General features: G+C 44.1%; 2 protein-coding genes across 2 annotated transcripts in view; one reads left to right on the forward strand and one right to left on the reverse strand.

The window, feature by feature from the left end:
• The window catches only part of mfsd8 (major facilitator superfamily domain containing 8), a 375,281-nt gene that overhangs the window by 122,333 nt on the left and 233,045 nt on the right, over positions 1-19,903 (reverse strand). The gene's annotated exons all lie outside the window — the stretch shown is intronic.
• The window catches only part of LOC127605330 (phospholipid-transporting ATPase ABCA1-like), a 70,997-nt gene that overhangs the window by 11,060 nt on the left and 40,034 nt on the right, over positions 1-19,903 (forward strand). The window contains exons 8-16 of the mRNA XM_052072741.1: positions 863-949; positions 1,039-1,228; positions 3,575-3,714; positions 3,854-3,970; positions 6,138-6,335; positions 6,749-6,954; positions 7,510-7,686; positions 15,197-15,419; positions 17,596-17,817. Coding sequence (XP_051928701.1) covers positions 863-949; positions 1,039-1,228; positions 3,575-3,714; positions 3,854-3,970; positions 6,138-6,335; positions 6,749-6,954; positions 7,510-7,686; positions 15,197-15,419; positions 17,596-17,817 — 1,560 coding nt within the window. The remainder of the gene's footprint in view (positions 1-862; positions 950-1,038; positions 1,229-3,574; positions 3,715-3,853; positions 3,971-6,137; positions 6,336-6,748; positions 6,955-7,509; positions 7,687-15,196; positions 15,420-17,595; positions 17,818-19,903) is intronic.

The following is a 19,903-nucleotide window of genomic DNA, read 5'->3' on the forward strand; positions in this document are numbered from 1 at the left end:
AAAAAAACAATCAACCATTTGTGTCTTTGTACATGTTAGTAATATATTTTTTGTGTTAATATACACTGCACACTAATCATCTTATCAGTCTCATTTTCATAAAAATAATAAAAATAAAAAATAAAACAAAGCAGGTGAATCTTAAATTTACGGTGGCGCGTGATTACGTCACCGGAAGTGGTTAGCGCTCAGCAGTTTGCAATTGCAGCTTGGGATCAGAGCTATTGCGCTCCATCTTTTATCGTCATGATTCTCATTCAGAGTTTGCTTCGTGTACAATTCACCAAGGGCACGAGCAAAGAATAGGAATCTTGGAGGGCCCAAGGAAGCACTTTAAAACAGTACGTGTGAGCTACGATAGTTAACAGGCTGCAAAAGTGCGTCGCATGCCTCAGTTTCAGGCTGTTTCTCATCATGGCGTGCGCGTGCCGGTAAGGGTAGACCCCGGGAGGTTAGTTGATCGAAAAGTAGCTCTTCGGTCCAAAAAGTTTGGGCACCCCTGGTTTAGACAGTATGGCTGTGTCCTTGCCAATGTAAGTACCGGTATGTACTTCTCAGGATACCTTTGTGGTAGTTTCCCCAGCAAGAATGTGTACTTGTGGGCATGTTTACTTGTAAGGAGGTGGAAGGATGCAAACTAAGAAGATCTTTGCTCATTTTTGAGCAGCCTTCTCTGTGAACCACAAAAAATAATAAATAAATCACAAAACTGGCCACGGTTTTGAAAGTTATTAACCCGAGCATCCATGAATAAGGCCGTTTTTTTTCAGTTATCAGTTACTTTCATGGACTTTCTCGATGCTCTGTGTGAATTCCAAGCAGACTGGTGAGTGCGATTCAGATCGATATTATATTCCTCCAGCTGCCGTCAGCTTTGGATTTGGATGCCGTTGACGTGACGGCGCTGCTTGCAAGAACAACGGCGAACGCCCTCCCCGTTCTACAGGAGGTTAGTATTCCAGTCACGGACAAGATCTTTTATTTATATGATCAAGTGATGTTTTTTCTTCTCTTTTTTCTTTTTCTTTTTTAAACCAGGTGAGCCGTTTGCAGGACTCCATGATCCTTGCCTGGTCGCTGGATTTCCAGGGGGACATGATTGGCAGCATCAATATGCTTCTCTGCGGAAAGCAGCTTGACTCCAATTCCACCAACGTGACCCTCGACTCCCTGTCGCTCAGACGAGCGGTTCGCAAGCAGTCAATCACGAGCGACCGCAACACTTCCAGTGAGTCTCCTCGCAATATTTAATAATATTTCCACATTTTAGCCTAACCGTGTATGAGCTGCGTTGGCCAGAAGAGGCGAAGTGTATTATTCCAGTCTTCACTTGAGAATATTTAACTTGTGGGGATATTTTCTTCTCAAGCATCTTTAGTTACAGAGCTTGTTTACTGAAAGTGAGTGTTTTGTTTCTTTCAAATAATGTGCTTTGTGTCTTCTGGAGACACTTGTGTAATGTTTCTTCTCGGTTGTTTTGGATTTGGGCATTTAGCACCACTGTTGTTGACTGTGTGTGATTGGATACACTCACAATTCCTTGTTATTAGATTTTGCTGCGGGAGTAAGAAACACAGTCCCATCGGCCGATGAGTTATTTGCCCTGCGAAAAGGAGAGCAAACAGAATGATGATTCTTTGCTAGGCAATAGCTGTGCCGCACAAATGCCCTCAGGCTGCATGGCCAAGGCCTGAGGGGACGTAGCATTGGCGAAGCGTCATTGCATATTTCAAAGGCGCTTTTTGTTTCCGCTTCTTCCCAACGCCCATGCCCGAATGTTCAATCTGCCGAAGGCTTTCCGGTTGGCCAATTTAATTCCATAACATACCAGAGAATTAGATTTTACGCGTTGGACGTTTCATTAAAACTTCTCACGAGGAAGAAGCGGCGCACAATTAGATTTTAATAAGATGCCGCTGTTCCCTGGGAAATAAAACAAAGTTGCGCGGCAAAGAGCAACGGCATGTTGGTGCCAGCACAAATGAGCACACACACGGTGTCATCCAGACAAACTAAGCACTAACGTCTCTGTTAGCACGCTAATGGCTGTTTTGGCATTTTCCTGCACTTAAATGAATCCGGCAATGTGTTGCGGCCGTGTGTGTAAATGGTCAATTACAACTGCTTTGGAAATGTAAAAGCATTCACAAAGGCATTGTATAACACAGACTTTCAAGTCCTACTTGAACCGTACTTTTGCTGTCATAATGTTTGAGATTATTATTTTTTTTTCCCATGCAGATATTATCGTCTGAAAGAGCTCTGCAATAGTGCCTCGCATAAAAATAGATCACGTATCGCCATTGCCAGCTAATGATTAGAAGCTCATCTTGGTGGGCCACCATTACACAAAGTGGCATCTGTCGCCGCCTTTGATGGGAACAGCTGGCCAGGGTCCGAGTAGAGGGCAGCCATTAGCTCTCCGCTCGCGCCGACCTCCCAGCAACACCTGCGAGAGGCGGCGAGCGGGCAGGAGGGCTCACGTTTAATTGCAGTGAAAATGCCTGCTAACATCTCGCCCTCAGGGACGATGGCGGAAATAAAAAAAAACTCCAGAAAGAATGAAAAGCCGTTGTAACTTACAAAGTGTTGCTCAGTAAGGATGTGTGCATGTGATGTGGTGGACTTCTAATTATATCCACTTGTGACAATGTTTACTTGTATGTGTACTTGTGATCTCGTTGCGATCGGTACTTGTGAGATCGTTTACTTGTTAGTGTACGTACTTTAGAGAATGTTTACTTGTCTAGTAGAGAGCGTGTGTACCTGTGAGATTTATTTATTTTTTATATTATCTGAATAACTGCAGCCCAAAAAGACTGGAGTCATGCAGTGGAGACAAGTGCAGTGCAGTACAATCGCTGATCCTCATTTAACCCCCTTGCGGCTTTCCCAACCTGCTGCTATTCACATCGGCGGCCCAGTAAAATAAATAATGACGCTGCGACGGCTGTGCACTATTCTCACTGTATACAAAAACCTTTTTTAAAATTTGGGGACTCGGGTGGAAATAAATCCCTCAGAAGGTATTTAGTGGTGAATATAAGAAACTAGGTAGAAATTCAATACCTGATCTTATAGCGCTACACCATCTACAGCTGTGATCATAAGTTTAGAGCATTGAAACTCCACGTTCATATACTGTCGTTTGTAAGCGCAAAAATTACCGTATTTTCTGCAGTATAAGGCACAACGAAAAGCATTCACTATTGTCAAAAACCGACAGTGCACCTTATAATCCGATGCGCCTTATATATGAATCAAGATTTATTGGACGTAGTATTTAAAATTTCTGTAAAGCGTTTTGTTATAGCTGCAACAGTTGTGAAAGCGCAGTATCAATAAAGCTGTATGGTATTGTACTGTATTCCCTTTAACGTAGCGCCACCTAGTGGATGCCCAATGGAACCGCAGCCACTATTGTAACTTTATGCGCCCCATAATGCAGTGTGCTCTATATATGAAACTAGTTTTAAAATTGGCCATTCATTGAAGGTGCGCCTTACACTCCGAAGCGTCTTATAATGCGGAAAATACGGTACGATTGTTTTCCTTCTCACCGTGGCTTCTGCAGGTTCTTTTTGTCAAACCTTCATTGACACTCTGGAGGGAACCCCGGGTCTCCGTTACCTCTGGAGCACATTCAAGCTCTTTTTCCGAGGAAAAGTCCTTTTCACACCCGATTCCCCTGCAACACGCCTCATCGTGAAAGAGGTAATGAACGTACTGACACAGCTACAAGCTTTACCATGGCCAACAGTTAAGGGCCCGTCTCGTTCCGATCGACGCATTCAATGCTGCTAGGTACTGATAAGCATCTCTTTTTGTTGTTGTTGTTGTTGTTGACATTCAGGCTAACAACACCTTCAATGCCTTGGCGATGCTGAAAGAAATGGCCGATGCTTGGGACGAATTGGGGCCGCGTGTTTGGGATTTCTTTCAGAACAGCCAGCAAGTCAACTCAATACGGGTAAGATTGATTGAGTGTGACACCTGCCCTGTTAATCAATCATCAAGTTCCACCAAGACAATTTAGAGTGAGGCTCACACGGCGAACTTTCCCTACTCTGTTGTAGTTTGTTGTGTAGACAGATAAATGACCGAGACGCCTTCTACCCGGACAAAAAGCTATTCTACTCTTTGACACGTAGTATTGTTTAGCACATGACTCTGAAGCAGCGAAAAGTCTTTGTGCCGACTTAGCGATAACCGAGTCTCATTCTTGCCAGACATTATTCTTGCTGGACAATTTTAGGTGTGAGGTTTCACTTAGCACTACCTCCAACAAGGTTTAATGCCCAAACCAGGACTTTGCCGGTCCATTGATGGTCTCAAGCAAGACACGTGTGTGTGTGTGCGAAGAACACCGGCATTTCCTATCCAACCTTTGTCAAAAAAAAAAAGAATAACTCATGATGTATACACACGGCAGTATGTTTTCAAGCTTCCTGTTTAGTATGGGAACCGAGAGATGGAAGTAATTATGGATAAGTAGAGGATAATTTTCATCCCGGCAGAAGGGATTATCTCTAGAAGTAGAGGACATGGATACTTTGCCTCCACCTCTATCCCTTTCCCTCCCTCTCCTTCTCTCTCTTGCAGTATTTCCTTGACACTGACATTACTCTAGTGTCACTCCAAATGAGCTTATAGGCAGCTGGAGGGAAGCAGACATCGGGATCTCCACATAGCTGCGGTATTCATTACCCTAGCCCTAACCTTTACACAAATGGGCACGCATTCCTCCTTTGTCTTCATTTTCTCCGCCACCACTGCCGCTCTGCTCTTTTCTCTGCCGCCGCAACCGTGCTACGGGGCCAGCGGCTCGCGGGGCGTTTCGTCATCACTGGCAGAGGTCGTTCAAGGTCGCCGACGTGTTTTAGTTTTGATGGACCAATTACCGCAGCCGGCGAGTCCGTCTGAGGTGCGGAGCTGAAAAGAAAGGCTGTGAGCAGAGGTGCTAAAAAGCCAACAGAGTGAAAATGGGAAAATGACATGCTCATGAAAATGATGTCCAAATCAGCTCGTTGGTAACAATGCTTGATTGTTGAGCTAATGTTTGAGTTAGAAAGGTTCAGATCCCAATCTGACGTTGTGAAGCTAAGTCAATTGAGGAAAGACTGGACGCAGGGTATTTTTGACACATGATGCACATACCGTGTACCATTGTTTGACATGTAACCCCTCGTTTATCCTGGTTAATGGGGACCGAAACCACCCGCGATAGATGAAAATCTGCGAATTAGCGAACCCCGCCATATAGGTATATGTACATGTGTTGTATGAGTAGAAATAATATTTATAAGGGGGCGGCCCGGTAGTCCAGTGGTTAGCACGTCGGCTTCACAGTGCAGAGGTACCGGGTTCGATTCCAGCTCCGGCCTCCCTGTGTGGAGTTTGCATGTTCTCCCCGGGCCTGCGTGGGTTTTCTCCGGGTGCTCCGGTTTCCTCCCACATTCCAAAAACATGCGTGGCAGGCTGATTGAACACTCTAAATTGTCCCTAGGTGTGAGTGTGAGTGCGGATGGTTGTTTGTTTCTGTGTGCCCTGCGATTGGCTGGCAACCGATTCAGGGTGTCCCCCGCCTACTGCCCGAAGACAGCTGGGATAGGCTCCAGCACCCCCCGCGACCCTGGTGAGGATCAAGCGGCTCGGGAGATGAATGAATGATGAATGAATATTTATAAGGCCAAATTGAATGGTATACATGCATGTTTGTAGTAATTAACATTACTTAATGCTACATACGATTATATTTAGACATGTATAATGTTAGATTAGTGTTTGAATAATGAAATACAGTAAACATGTACGTAGTACTGTATATGTTGCTCTATGTGACTTGCTGTTGTTGTGCTGACTTTCACTGCCTCTCGCGGACCTTTTGCCAACTTTTTGCGGCATTTTCGCAGAATTTTTTTATTTATATATTTTTTTGAAAATGAATATGTTTGAAAAAATCCGCAATGCACCGAGGCCATGATAAACGAACCGCGAAATAGCGAGGGATCATTGTATTGATATAATGTATACTGTACATACTTACCAACCATTGAAGATACGCTAATGTCCTGTAATGTAGCTCATTTTTAAGTAATCGTTAGCAGTCGTCTGTAAATGTACGTTGTCTTTGTCAGAATTTGCTGGCCAATCCGTTGTTTGCCGCCGCCCTGGACCAACGTCTTAACGGCACTGGCTGGACTGCCGCTCTGTTGGCTAACTTCCTCTACAACGGTGCCCCCGAGGATCGACCCGCCGGGGTCCCACCCCACGACTGGCGGGACCTTTCCAATGCCACCACCCAGACTCTTCAGCTTCTGTCCGACTTCCTCGGCGTGCGTATCCATTGCAATATTTTTCTGTAGCTTTCATGTTGGCTGTAGTTTTTCTCTTTATTTAGCGCACAAAAAAATGTATTTTCACTCATTTCTGATTCGTGAGAGGCCTCGCTGTTTGCCAAGGTTTAATGGCATCAAATTCAGCGCAAGCACACACTCGCAGTTGATGTATTGATCTGCGCCACAGTTTGCGGTGGGGCCCATTTTCCCACTCGGTGTGCTCAAACACGTGTGGAAAGACAATTCTCACACACACTTCAAAGGCAGGTTTGTCGATTTCTGTTCTCGTGGATTCATGTGCTCGACTAGCCCAAAAAGTTTTTAGGGGGAAATTTCAGGTCACTTTTCCAAAGCTCAGATGAAGTCGAGTTTCGATTCCACCGAAATAAACGTGCACCGTTTTGTGACAGTGTTTGGACCTGAACAAGTTTGATGGCGCTCCCAGCGAAAGCCAGCTGGTGGGCAAAGCACTGGCGCTCCTCAAGAATGACACTTACTGGGCCGGCATCGTGTTTGTCAACCTGCTGCCCAACGCCAGCCAAGTCCCTCCTCACGTCTACTACAAGATACGCATGGACGTCGAGGAGGTGGAGCGCACCAACAAAAAAAAGGAACGGTACGTAACAGGGCACATGGGACACATAATAAGTCATTAGCCACACAACATTATACACACCATACTCATCGTATTGATTGACCCATAGCATTTCTGACAGATGGTACACATATTATTGTTTGACACGTAAATTTCGCAATTTCTTTCCGTTTTTTTCTTTCTACGCTGGCTATATGAAGTGTCAAATAAGTGTATGCTCATTCTTGTGCACTATTGAAATAAAAATAAAAAGTACACATACGTTTTATGTTTGTTTGTGTTTCCGTCTGAGATCAAATTTGCCACAGTGAAAAGTCCCCTGTTGTGAAAAATTTCTTGCTGCAAACATGATTTCGTTGTAGAGGAGTTTCTTTTTTAGTATCTTTTTTCATGTAGTGTGTAAGGGTCTCCGGTATTTTATCTACTACTTTTGAAAAGGTTTTGGCCTTTTTTTTATCTTTGAAAAGCCATCATGTTATCATCTTATAAATTTGAGTGTCTGTGTTTTTTTTTTTTTGTGGTAGTGTCTAAAACACACGATCCAGCACAGATGACAATGTGTCTACTTTTAATAAGGTCATGGTCTCCGGGGGCCCGAGACAACTCTTTTAACGACCTGCGTTATATACGAGGAGGCTTCGCCTACCTGCAGGACATGATCGACCACGGCATCGTACGAACGCAAACATCCACCACCCAACCCTTCGGCGTTTTTGCTCAGCAAATGCCGTACCCTTGCTACGTGGATGACATGTGAGTACAATTTTTTTTCTTCTTTTTTTTGCGGAATAAAAACTTCCCCTCATACTGGGAATCTAAAATAAAATGACCTTTATTTTTATAAAGAGACTTTTTTTAATCGGAAGCAACGTTTAAAACAAAATGACTATTATGGAGCAAACCGAAACGAACCAGAGCAGCAAAAATGAAGCGCGACCCGTTCTTATAAAATAACTGACCACTGTTATAGTCAACTGGAAACTATGTAATTTTCAGATAACAGAGCTATGATCGTTTAGTTTTTCATTAAACCTGCGCCTCTGTTTACATGTAGGTGCTGCTGTTGTGATGTGCAAAAGAATTTTAATGGGCATGTGGTGTTTTTGACACGGGCCCTTGTGCTCTTTTGGTAAGCAACTGAGTGCCAATGGACTTTGCGACCACATGGTACCCGTGGTATTGTGACATGTGACATATGGACACATGGAAGCGTGGTATTCTCTCACACATTACCATATTTTCTGCACTAAAAGGCGCACCTAAAAGCCTTCCATTTTCTTAAAAGCCTACAGCGCGCCTTAAAATCCGATACACCTTGTGTATGGTCATAACGGTAGTATTTCGACCCCAAAATGGCTCCTTGCTTGAGACATGCTGACAACGTGATCGGTTACGCAGTTGAACACGGAAATAGAGCAGTGGCAATAGAGTTCAACGTTAACGAGTCAATGTTATAGCTTGCTGTTGGTGAAGTGAACCGCGTCGCTGGTTTATTAAATAAGTTTTACTGTCATCTGATCGTTCCGTTGGTGTTTCCTTGAGCGTAGCTCCATCGAGTGGATGCATTGTAGATTGCGTCTTATAATGCGGTGCGCCCATTGTATGAAGAAACGTACCAAATAGGCCATTCATTGAAGGTGCGCCTCATAATCCAGTACGCCTTTTAGTGGGGAAAATATGGTTATCAGTTTCCCATTATTTCTGTCTTTGTGAAAAAAGGCTTTCAGTTAACTTGTACAAAACAAATATCCACACTTCAGTTGACTCGGTGGGTGTTGCAGTTTTAGTTAGCGACAGCATTCAAACAGACTCTGCAGCTTGCCCTTTACTGCCTGCAGTTTCTCTCCAATTTCTTTCCTGATATTTGAAAATCCGGATGCATGGGCTACCAGGAGCCCCTTGAGGAAAAAACCTCCGCATGCTCTCGTGTTTGTCTAACTGAATAACTGCCATCCGTGCGAGTCATCAATTTAACAAAACAAACAAACAAAAAAAACCCAACAACAAAAACGTTTAATCTGCCTTGAAAGGGACTAGCAATGCAGTCAGTCCAAACTATCGATTTTAGACACACCACAGGAAATTCCCTAATAGCTGATGGGTGCTGAATTATTCATGCGGGCCTCTACCTACCGTCGGCATTTGATTCACATCACCCAAGATGCACCCAAGTGTACATACATACACACACATCCACATACACAGACCGCTTTAATCCCGTTTCATCATGTAAGCGCTGTATCGCCGGGGAAAAAAAAAAGAAAAATCTTCCCATTTCCACCCTCATAATGTGACGCTAATAAAGCAAAAGGCCCGGAGATAATTACTGGGGAGATTTAACAGCACCGTACCTTGCCTCAGAGCAGAACACAAAATATTCAGCTGCACTAGGACTGCCATTTCCAGAGATTAGAATCTAATTTCAAAGTATTATGTGCTTTACATTGCTGAGATATTTTTCAATCAAGCGATATTTACGTGATGTTTGGGTAGCTTGGATGAAAATGATGACTTTGTTTGGCTGTTTAATCATCCTCGCCCTCTTTTGGAGGACGTTCTGTGTTTTGGCATGACTCATTACACATGTAAAATGACCCAGACTTCTTGGTTTGAAGTGGTCATTGACAAGTTCACTGGTTGACGACTATCTAGTCATTGCCGGGACCCTGCTGTGTCTCGGCTCTCTGCTCACCCTGCATAGCACCACCCGCATTTTTTCATCAGCCTTTTTGTTCCTAAAAATCTGCTCTACTTTTTCTTCTTGCCAATTTTTGGCAAATTTGCTTGGTGTTTCTATGAACAGTCTTACAAAGCCATGCTCCAAAAGACACGGAAAGGCTGCCATTTTGGTTTGAAGGAGTTTTTTTTTTCTTCAGGGTCATCGTCTCCATTTTAAGTTTTTAAAAGTACCTTTTAAAGGGCCGCGTCAAAGACAAACTTGTCCAAGAGATTTTATCCGACTGCGACCAAACTTGGACCGCGTTGACTTGACAGATGGGCCGAATTGATGAAGTGGAATTTTGATTTGCATTGCATTTCGGGGTGTTTTACATTCATAACGATGGCAAATCGGACAGACTCCAGCCCCCTCGGTCGCCATGTTCCATCTCCCCGAGAGAACCGATTAATAATTACAGAAGATAAATGGAAGCCATAAAGCACTGCAATACCCTCAGTCCCAACACCATTTACTCCCTCGCCCGTGCCGCCGCACGGGCAATCCGATAAATTATTAACCCTTGAAAATTGCTATTTCATTCATGAATAATTGAAAGAGGAATCAGACAAAGGAAGATGCGCTGAAACAGAGAGATGGGAATGGACCGTGGCGGTAATTATTTTAACAGCAGAGTCTCCAGGCAAACGAACGGATAGGAAGAACTAGAAGCTCTTCGTGGACGTATTTAAACAGCTGCCTATTTGCATTGTTTTAGATGAGATAATTCCCGAAATGCTGAAAATGGAACTTGTGGAGACATAGGATAGCAGATCAGTGCCATCAGCACAACACTAATGATCCAGTATAAATGACGTGTCCCTCAAAAGTCAACTCGAACTCCAGATTTTATGCGATTGCTGCTAAACGTGCACCAAAGATACCGGACAGATCTACCACGTTTAACTGCAAGGAATTAGAGTATTTATTATCGCCTGTCAACTGAGCATGGCATTGGTGGTTGCCATAAAACGTGCTACGCTAATAGTTCAGCTTCGCAAGGTCAGAGCCTTAGTTATGCAAAATTTGGTTTTCATATTTATCAAGAATAGAATCATGAAAAGCCAACAAAAAACATATCTGGAAAGACACAAGAAATTTGCCATTTTGGTTTGAAGCAGACATTTTTCAGCATGATACTTCAAATGCTCAGTTGCTCCCAAATTAAAACCACAAATTGTATATTCGTGGCCCTCTTATTTTTTTACACCCTCAAAAAAAAATACTAATCTCTGCTAGTACCACCATTAAAATGTGATCGTCTGCCCTGTCTGATAGAGAAATAGTAATCGGCGGCAACGGTGTATGTTGAAGTGATAAATCTCAACAGTATTAAGAAATTTGCATGTCGGGGAGGAGCTACAATTAGCCTGGGTCGTTACAGAGTCATCGTTGCACTGATGGATTTTTTTTGGGGGGGTACGTGGGGGAGAGATAATGTAGAAGACTTTGAAATGATGTTAAACGGTGTTCAGATCATATTTTGGTGTCTGTTTGTGGTTTAAACGAATGGTTGTTTCAAACAGAAGTGACCCCCACCTAAACCTCCCTCTTGCCCCACAGTGGCATTTTACTGTGAAGCCAACCAAAGTGTGTTAGCTCCCGCTGTCTTCCCATCGAGCCAACACGGGCCGCGGCCTGTGATGATGCCGCGGGATAAATGTTGACCCCCGTGGGGCCTGATAGCACATAAACACATCTTTTATCAGTAGCCTCCGCGCCATCTCACGTTCGGGAATCACAGGCATCTCTTGTTTGGATCCCGGGGCTGCGATCCCATCAATAGGCCTTTAACATTCTCACATGGAAGGATTCTCTCTGTTAAATTCAGGGCTCGCGAGCTGTGTCAGAATCATGTTGTTTTTCTTGGATGATTCATTTCAGATTGTTTATCAAATACATATTTTCCTGAATACATACAACATGTCATAATTTTACTGTGATTTCCTCATTGAGCTTTTTACAATGAGTCACATGTGGCAAGTATATTAAATTGGTCCTTTCAATATTGATTCTACATTGAATGACATGTTGAAACGTTTCCAAAGAATAACAAGTTGAGTAGATTTGTGAGCGCGGCATTAAAAGTATGACCAGACACAATTGAATCACAATGAAATGTTAATTCAATGGGTCAACACGGCATTTGCTTTGTAATTGGAACCTCTTGAGAACTGGTGCTACGTTGAGTAGTCGATTCTCAGCGTCCCTAAATTTAGGTCAGGCCCCCAATGTAACGGGAGCCGTGCAACGCCGACCCGCCACAGAGTTCTATTACTTAAGCACCTTTTGATCGATCCGTCCATGTATAATTCAAGAGCATCTGGTGGCAAGGTTGTCGGTGTCGGACGCGCCGAGCATGGCTGATCCCGGGGAGCAATCACCGCCAAAGGAGTTAACGCAATTGGGAGGCCGTCAGCTGTTGCGGAGACGTTCCTGCATTAGCATTCGCGTGGTTTCTCTCGCCTCGTCTTTAGAAACGGCTTTTTGCTGCACTGAGGATTCAACTTTCCAGGCTCCACCAGGCAATTTTTTGTGATATGGTAACTGCTTAAAGTAGAATCCCTCCAAAGACTCTTTGTCAAGGAAAGTGGTGCGCAAAAAAAAAAAGATCATATGAGGCTTCCCAAACCTTTTTCAACATTTGGGTTAGCATTTCTATTTTGAACAAGGCTCATTAATATATTGTATATTTACACAAACATTGATCAAACTGCTCTGACTGATAGATTGGAAACCTCCAATGTAGTATGCTGAACAGAATCACAAGTTAAGTGACAATCGGCAGGTCTTGGCACCAGGGTTATAACAGTTTTGAATTTCTCAATATACTTTTTATACATTTTTTTTAGATCAGGTTTTTAGTTTTTTTTTAAGTCAATCAATCCCAGCCATTTTCACTGGAGCAACCCCCTCAATCCCAGCGTTATACTGGATTTTGACTAATCGTGCAAGGACCACAGAATATTTGGTTCTCATGCTATATAAACATGGAGCCTACCAAAATAAAGTTTGGACTCTCTTCTATCAGCAGGCAAAAAAAGTTGTTTCTATCTTTTTCCATTCTTCAGCAATGGGCAATCTTCAGCAAAATGGCTAAGTTTCATGAAAATGGCGATTCCTGGGCAAAAAACGGAGAAAAAGAGCTTTTTGTAAAAGCATGCATTTTAAGCACGTGAGGCACCACCGCCACCTGCTGGTCGCTTTTTTTTACATGATTTACAATGCAAACGTATTATTCACATTCACAGATTGCATCAGACCCTCCTCCTCTCTATGATGCAAAAAAAAAAAAAGACTTAGACGTACAAGTACGTCCTTGGTAGCCAAGGCCTAATTTTAAAAAGACTTGTGGAATGAAAGAATTAAATGCCCCATTTTAAGTTAGTTTTGAATAGTTTTCGTGTTAGTTTTATTTGTTTAATAACAGCTGTAACTGTAACAAAGCATTCATTCATTCATTCATCTTCCAAACCGCTTGATCCTCACTAGGGTCGCGGGGGGTGCTGGAGCCTATCCCAGCTGTCTTCGGGCAGTAGGCAGGGGACACCCTGAATCGGTTGCCAGCCAATCGCAGGGCACACAGAAACGAACAACCATTCGCACTCACACTCACACCTAGGGACAATTTAGAGTGTTCAATCAACCTGCCACGCATGTTTTTGGAATGTGGGAGGAAACCGGAGCACCCGGAGAAAACCCACGCAGGCCCGGGGAGAACATGCAAACTCCACACAGGGAGGCCGCAGCTGGAATCGATGTAACAAAGCACTTTACATAATATTATAAAATAACAATAATACAACGACAGAAGAAAGTGAAAACCATGAAACCAACCCATAAAAACATAAATTGAACAAAAAGTATCAGTCTCATATTGGCTCAAAGCCAAAGAACAATGATGTGTCTTCAAATGAGTTATAAATATGCACAAGGGTAGGGGGGGTGGGGGGGGGGCTAATATTTTATGGAAGGTCATTCCAGAGGGGAAGACCAGCAACAGAAAAGGCTCAATCCCCTTTGAGGCTCCCTCTCTGACGCTCCGCTTGGTCCTGGGCACCTCCAATGACATTGGCTCATCAACATTTAATGGCGTACTTATCCTTGACATATAAAATGTCCACCTAATTTTGTGTTCCTCGGTAAACCTGCTGGCTGGGGTCAAAAAAAATAAATAAAAAAACATTTGGAGATGCTCAGCAAACCTTGATGCCACCGTCCCACACACTTTAAATAGCACAGGCATACATGTTTTCACAATTTAATGTCGTCCATCATGTGGAGACTACCTGCTTTCCCATTAAGGCTCATTTGTGTGAATTTGTCAGAGTTCATCAAAGTACAAAAGCCTCGATTTTGAGCAAAATGCTTGTTACAAACCCAAATGGCCAGCTTCCTTTTTAACCCTTTCATGCACCGAGTCTCTTGATCACATCCTAAGATGTCCACTGTAGCTAACCTCTGTCCCTGAAAGGGTTAATTTCCGACATGTGATCCCCAAGACTATCCTGTGCGTACAGTTATGAGCGATCTGTCCACCCAATTTGACGATCTCAGGAAATTAGCACTGGGGGATTTTATTATTTTTTTTTACTTTTCAGTGGTTGTTTTTGAGTGAAGAGGGGAGGGCCGGTGGCGTCGAGGCATTAACTTAATTTGTTACAACTGTCGTGATAAGATGGTGGCGCTTTATCCGTGCGCTGAACTGAATCATATTTATCGGAATAGCTTTGACGTCTCAGTCACTGTCTAATAAAGAGAAGGGAGCACTTTGTTCTATCGGCATATTGACATGGCATTTTGGTGGCATTATGAACGGCCTTATTGCTGTTGTAACAGCATGGAGTCACTCACCGCAGCTGGCTAACACGAGCGAACTCGCAAAAGGGTTTGATTGAGTTTATGAAGGTTAGCTCAGTCTGCCTCGTAAATAACAGCTACGGCATTAACGGCGGCACGCCCGTCCGTCTACAGAGCAAATTTCTTTTTCTTCTTGAACCGTAACATGGATCGAATAAGCTAGAGTATGAGGTGATGCAAGCCAGTCATCTCTCCAAAAAGTCAGTGGAATTTATTTTATTTTTTTAAATTGCCGGCCATTTTATTATTGGCACAATCATTAAAAAAGTGGAAGAAGACATAGTGCCATTTTTACCATCTTCATTATTGTATCCCAAATATTTATTTTGTTATTGTTATTTTTTTGTACTCCAGTGATTCAAACTACCTCGGGCAATTTTTTTTGTTTGAACTTTTTTGTTTTCTTTCAAAGTTTGGTGAAAATCAGGCAGTAACTGCGCTTATTTCTTGCTCACACACAATCGGCTCATTTCTGATTCCATTTTAAGTCCCTTGCCAACCAAAACAACAGCAGGCGCAGAGGAATACCCACAGCGTTGCCTACCAAGTGTTGAGTCTTACATCCCGCGAGGTGTGGACAGCATCTTTGAGCATCTTGGAAGCCTTTCAGTCGGCTTTGGCGTGCGGTCACCCTGCAATGTGACAGTTCCCCGCTTTGTCGATGCACTTCTTCAAAATGTCTTGCAGCTTTACCCGAGGCCTCGCCGGAATGCTCCCCATGTTCCTGGTCCTGGCTTTTATGTACACCACGTGCATGACCATCAAAGACCTGGTTTTGGAGAAGGAGCTGCGGCTTAAGGAGGTTCTGCGAGCAGTGGGCGTGCGCGACAGCGCCCTTTGGCTGGCGAGATTCGCCGAGAACATACTTCTGCTCGCCATTCCGTGCGCCCTACTTAGTGTCCTGGTTAAGGTCAGTAGAAAGGAGGCGCGCGAATGGACGTCGGATCAAAATCGATTCCAGACAACCTGACACCCGAAATTGGGTCCGTCAGGGTGGCGCCTTGTGTTTTTGGTATCCCTTTGCCAATCACCAATCACTGGGCTGTGGTGTCAAATAATTGCCCGCCATGACGTCCCCCCCCCCCCCCCAAATGATCTATTTCTCTCTTGCAACACAAAGTGCAATTTATCAAAATTAAGATCACAGCAGCGGCGTTTGTTATTTCCCGCCGTTGCATCACCTTTGCTTTCAAACGGGCTTCCTTTAATGCAATTAGAGCCGTGGATATTTGGCTCCGCATGTGTTCTTGATTGCGATTAGAGTTGATTATCTGAAGGCCAGCGGGTCGCTCACTGTCATTTCACTGTGCGGTGTGAGTATAGCAACACCGGCCTTGGTGTCGGGACTCTTAATAGTAATAAAAACCAAGTCGGGCGCACAAAGCCACAGGCGCCATTGTGTTCGGCTGAAAGAGAGCACATCCTTGTGTTGCAGGAGGCATTGTTAATGATTTAAAGATGATCGCTAGTTCAAGTCACCCGAATCAATTATTTTGCGGCATAATTGTGAAATGTGTCTGGTAAATAAAAGTGGGTATTTGAACAGCTGGGGTGCAATTCAAACCCCTCCAACCCCACACTCCCCTAGCCCCCTCTCTCCGACAACGTAATATGTTTGCAAGCCACGAGCAATGTGTAAACATTCATAACAATAAATCCAGTTAGCCGAGTGCCTTAGAGGAACGATGTGTATTCAAACGACAAGCTCTAAGTGATCATTTCACAGCCTGCTTTGGTGCATTAATAATAACGGCGAATTCAGTAGTAATTATCATTAGGATGCTTTTGGATTAAGGTGGGGCAACAACCGATCCTGTCATCTTTTGAAGTGTTTAATTTTTTTTTTTTTTTTTTTTTTATCCGGTTCAGTTCGGTAAATTGTGTCGATTAGTGTAAATGTGCCCAGGTACCAAACTGCGCTTCCGTCAGGTTATCTGACGTCAACATTTCATGCTTCAAGTTGCCCATAACCTTGGCATGTTCTTTTGCTGACTCATCCAGTGGTTCCATGTGTTGGGTAGATGTGTCAGTGTCATTGGTCTGTGTATGGAAAAGCTGTGACAGCGTCGATATCATAATGTTCATTTTCAGATGGGTGACATTGGAGAGAATGTTAGAATTGTGTCATTGGCGAGTGCCAAATTATTGCCCCCATTTCACAAACTATTCGTGGACCCCAAGTAGGTTCGCTGTGGCTGTGTCCCCCGCAATGCTTTGGTCAATTTGCAACATTTTGAAAACGTGGAACAACCTGAAGGACGTTTGGAATGGGACCACCACGGTCATCTCAATTCAACATCCAGCAGACAAGTGGTGTCTCAACCAAGTGTTTGTCTGGTCTTGGTGTGGCCCCTTCAGGTTCCTTCGGGCTCTGGTGCGCTCGCTTCCCTTATACATGACACTGGCCTGGATCTACTCAGCGGCAATGGTCGTTAAAAGTATCGTTGCGGAGAAAGAAGCCAGGCTTAAGGAGACAATGAGGATCATGGGCCTGAGAAGTGCCATCGACTGGCTGAGCTGGGCCGTGTCCAGCGCACTGCCGTTGGCCATCAGCTCGCTGCTCCTTGCGCTTATTCTCAAGGTGATCCCAATGGTTTTGCAATGCTTCCAGGAGGACCCAGTGCCTCATTTTGAAGAGTCGCTCTGGATCAGAGTGAGAGAAAAGGAATGCATTTTGCTATTAGCCTTATACAGAAATAGCATTCCAGAGGCGACGTAGTGGTTCAGTCTCGAGCCCCTTGTCGTTTGCAGTCGTGATTATGCCCAAATAATTCTTCCAAGTTGTAATCATGCTTTCTAAATCCAACTTTTTTCAGTTCCAATCATTTATGCCTACGCAAATTGTCCCTTTTGACCGTGATTGTTAAAAAAAATGACAAGAGTCCTACAAATTTCATTTTCTTTTTCTAATCATGCCATTTTTGGACTGTTTCAAATCTCAAAATTCAGGCATGTCGGTCCTCCTCTGAATGACTGTAAAAAACACAAATCTGAATCTAGTTTGAATCAGCCTCATGTTCACCGTATATTTTGACCACGTTTTCTTCCTCTGCTGTCCACTGGCACCGCTTTCTTTGTACCCGCAGTACGGCAAAGTGCTGCAGTACAGTGACCCCACAGTCATCTTTGTCTTCCTGTTGGTGTTCTGCCTGACCACCGTCACCCAGTGCTTCTTCATCAGCGTCTTCTTCTCCAAGGCCAACTTGGCGGCGGCGTGCGGCGGACTCATCTACTTTGTCCTCTACCTGCCGCACCTCCTTTGCTACGCCTGGAGGGATGTCCTGGGTTTCGGAGTCAAGGTTGCCGTGGTAAGACTTCGGGGATGTCGCTTGTTCCTCATGATAAAAATAGATATGGTTGACAATGAAAGAGCAAAATAATTGTACCTTTAATGATTGCTTGTCACTCGAGGTACAGCATTCACGTTACTCTCAGAAATGCGTTACACACTCGGAGAAAGTCCCGTCCTGTAAGATGAACCGCTGATCAACTTTCAGCCTTTTTTCTGTGACCTTTATGACGGTGTCACAATCATTTGTCCTCAAGATGTCCTTTCCGCAGGCAAAGACGTATGACTTTCCCAATCCCGACTGTCGCCGGGGAGAGATTGTCACTACGAGCGCGTTGCCTTCCCCGGCCCATTTCAACAACTCACATGGACATTTTTCTCATAAGTCAAATAAAAAGCAGCAATCGATGTTGACAGCTCATAATATTTTTTTATTGGCACCTTACGTAGCTTTTATCCGTCATCTGTAGTGGGCGACCGATGACTTCCTAGTCTCAATCCCTCAATCATTAGGAAAACCATTTGAGTGGACGTACTCATTTCGACTGGTATTTGCAAATTAGAAAACATGACTGGTCTGGTTGATCGGGTAAGGGTTTGGATAGGATTTGGATGTTAAGGTTCACGGTGTTTGGGGAATAGTTATATTTGTGATAGATGTTATGATTAAGAGGCTAGAGCCTTTGCGTTTTGATTGGAGATTAAGGTTAAAAGTTGGGGTCAAGCATTTAACGTTACACACTGTTAGTGTTCAGGCCTTGGCACGACAGTTAGAGATTTGAGTTTGAGGTAGGGGTTTGATGTTAGGGTTGTTGGTGTTCGAGACTGTTGAGTTACAATCGACACATGAACAGGGACATATTTTAGACCTTGTCCTTGCTCATGGTCTACCGGTGTCAAATCTGGAAGTCCTTGAAAATGGGATTTCTGATCAGATGGCAGTTTTATTTGACATAGTCTTATCGCATGCTGCTGTGAAATCTGGCGCTCCTAGTTGTAAACGCCAAATTTTTAACCCTCACACTGCTAGTCGTTTCTCTGTTGCCTTTAATAACCTTTGCGTACCCTCGTCTAACACAGAGGAACTCACCTCTTGGTTCGACTGGTCATGCCGTGCCATCCTGGATTTGGTGGCTCCTTCAAAAACTGTGCTCCCAAAACCTAAACCCGAGCCATGGTTTAACGACATTACCCGCGCAGCTAGGCAGGGGTGTCGCAAAGCTGAACCCAAGTGGACAAAAGACAAATTGCATGTCTCTTATCAAATTTGTAAAGACTGCTGGCGTAACTACCAGTTCACAGTTCACAAAGAGGCCAAAAGAGAATATCTGTCGGACCTTATTCTAGCTAACCGTCACAAACCACGCGCACTATTTAAAACGATAACATAAGATCGGTGATTGGATCTTTTCGCTGTCAATCAAAAAGAGATTCAGCCTCGGACAGATCATCTAATCAACATGCAGAAAAGCTGAGCTTCCGGACCAGCCTTTAAACACCCACTGTTCATAGACGCCCAGAGACGCTGAGCGTCCGATGGGTGGAACAAAAGCAGTATTTATCCAATGACTCGTCTCATTTCAATGCATTGGCAAACCTACAATGAACTCTCTAGATGCCCAGCGTCCGCGCGGTCGACGCTCTACGTCCACACAGTTTAAAGCACAGTGAAGCTGCGGGAATGAATGAGGAGAGTCGTGTTGTAACCAGTAATAAGAAGCTGATTCGGAACAAAAGTTGAGCGCTTTGTAGCACATTCATTCATTCATTCATCTTCCTAACCGCTTGATCCTCACTAGGGTCGCGGGGGGTGCTGGAGCCTATCCCAGCTGTCTCCAGGCAGTAGGCGGGGGACACCCTGAATCGGTTGCCAGCCAATCGCAGGGCACACAGAAACGAACAACCATTCGCACTCACACTCACACCTAGGGACAATTTAGAGTGTTCAATCAGCCTGCCATGCATATTTTTGGAATGTGGGAGGAAACCGGAGCACCCGGAGAAAACCCACGCAGGCCCGGGGATAACATGCAAACTCCACACAGGGAGGCCGGAGCTGGAATCGAACCCGGTACCTCTGCACTGTGAAGCCGACGTGCTAACCA

Source organism: Hippocampus zosterae, chromosome 1 (genome assembly GCF_025434085.1).
Source record: "Hippocampus zosterae strain Florida chromosome 1, ASM2543408v3, whole genome shotgun sequence".
Classification (NCBI taxonomy): Eukaryota; Metazoa; Chordata; class Actinopteri; order Syngnathiformes; family Syngnathidae; genus Hippocampus; species Hippocampus zosterae.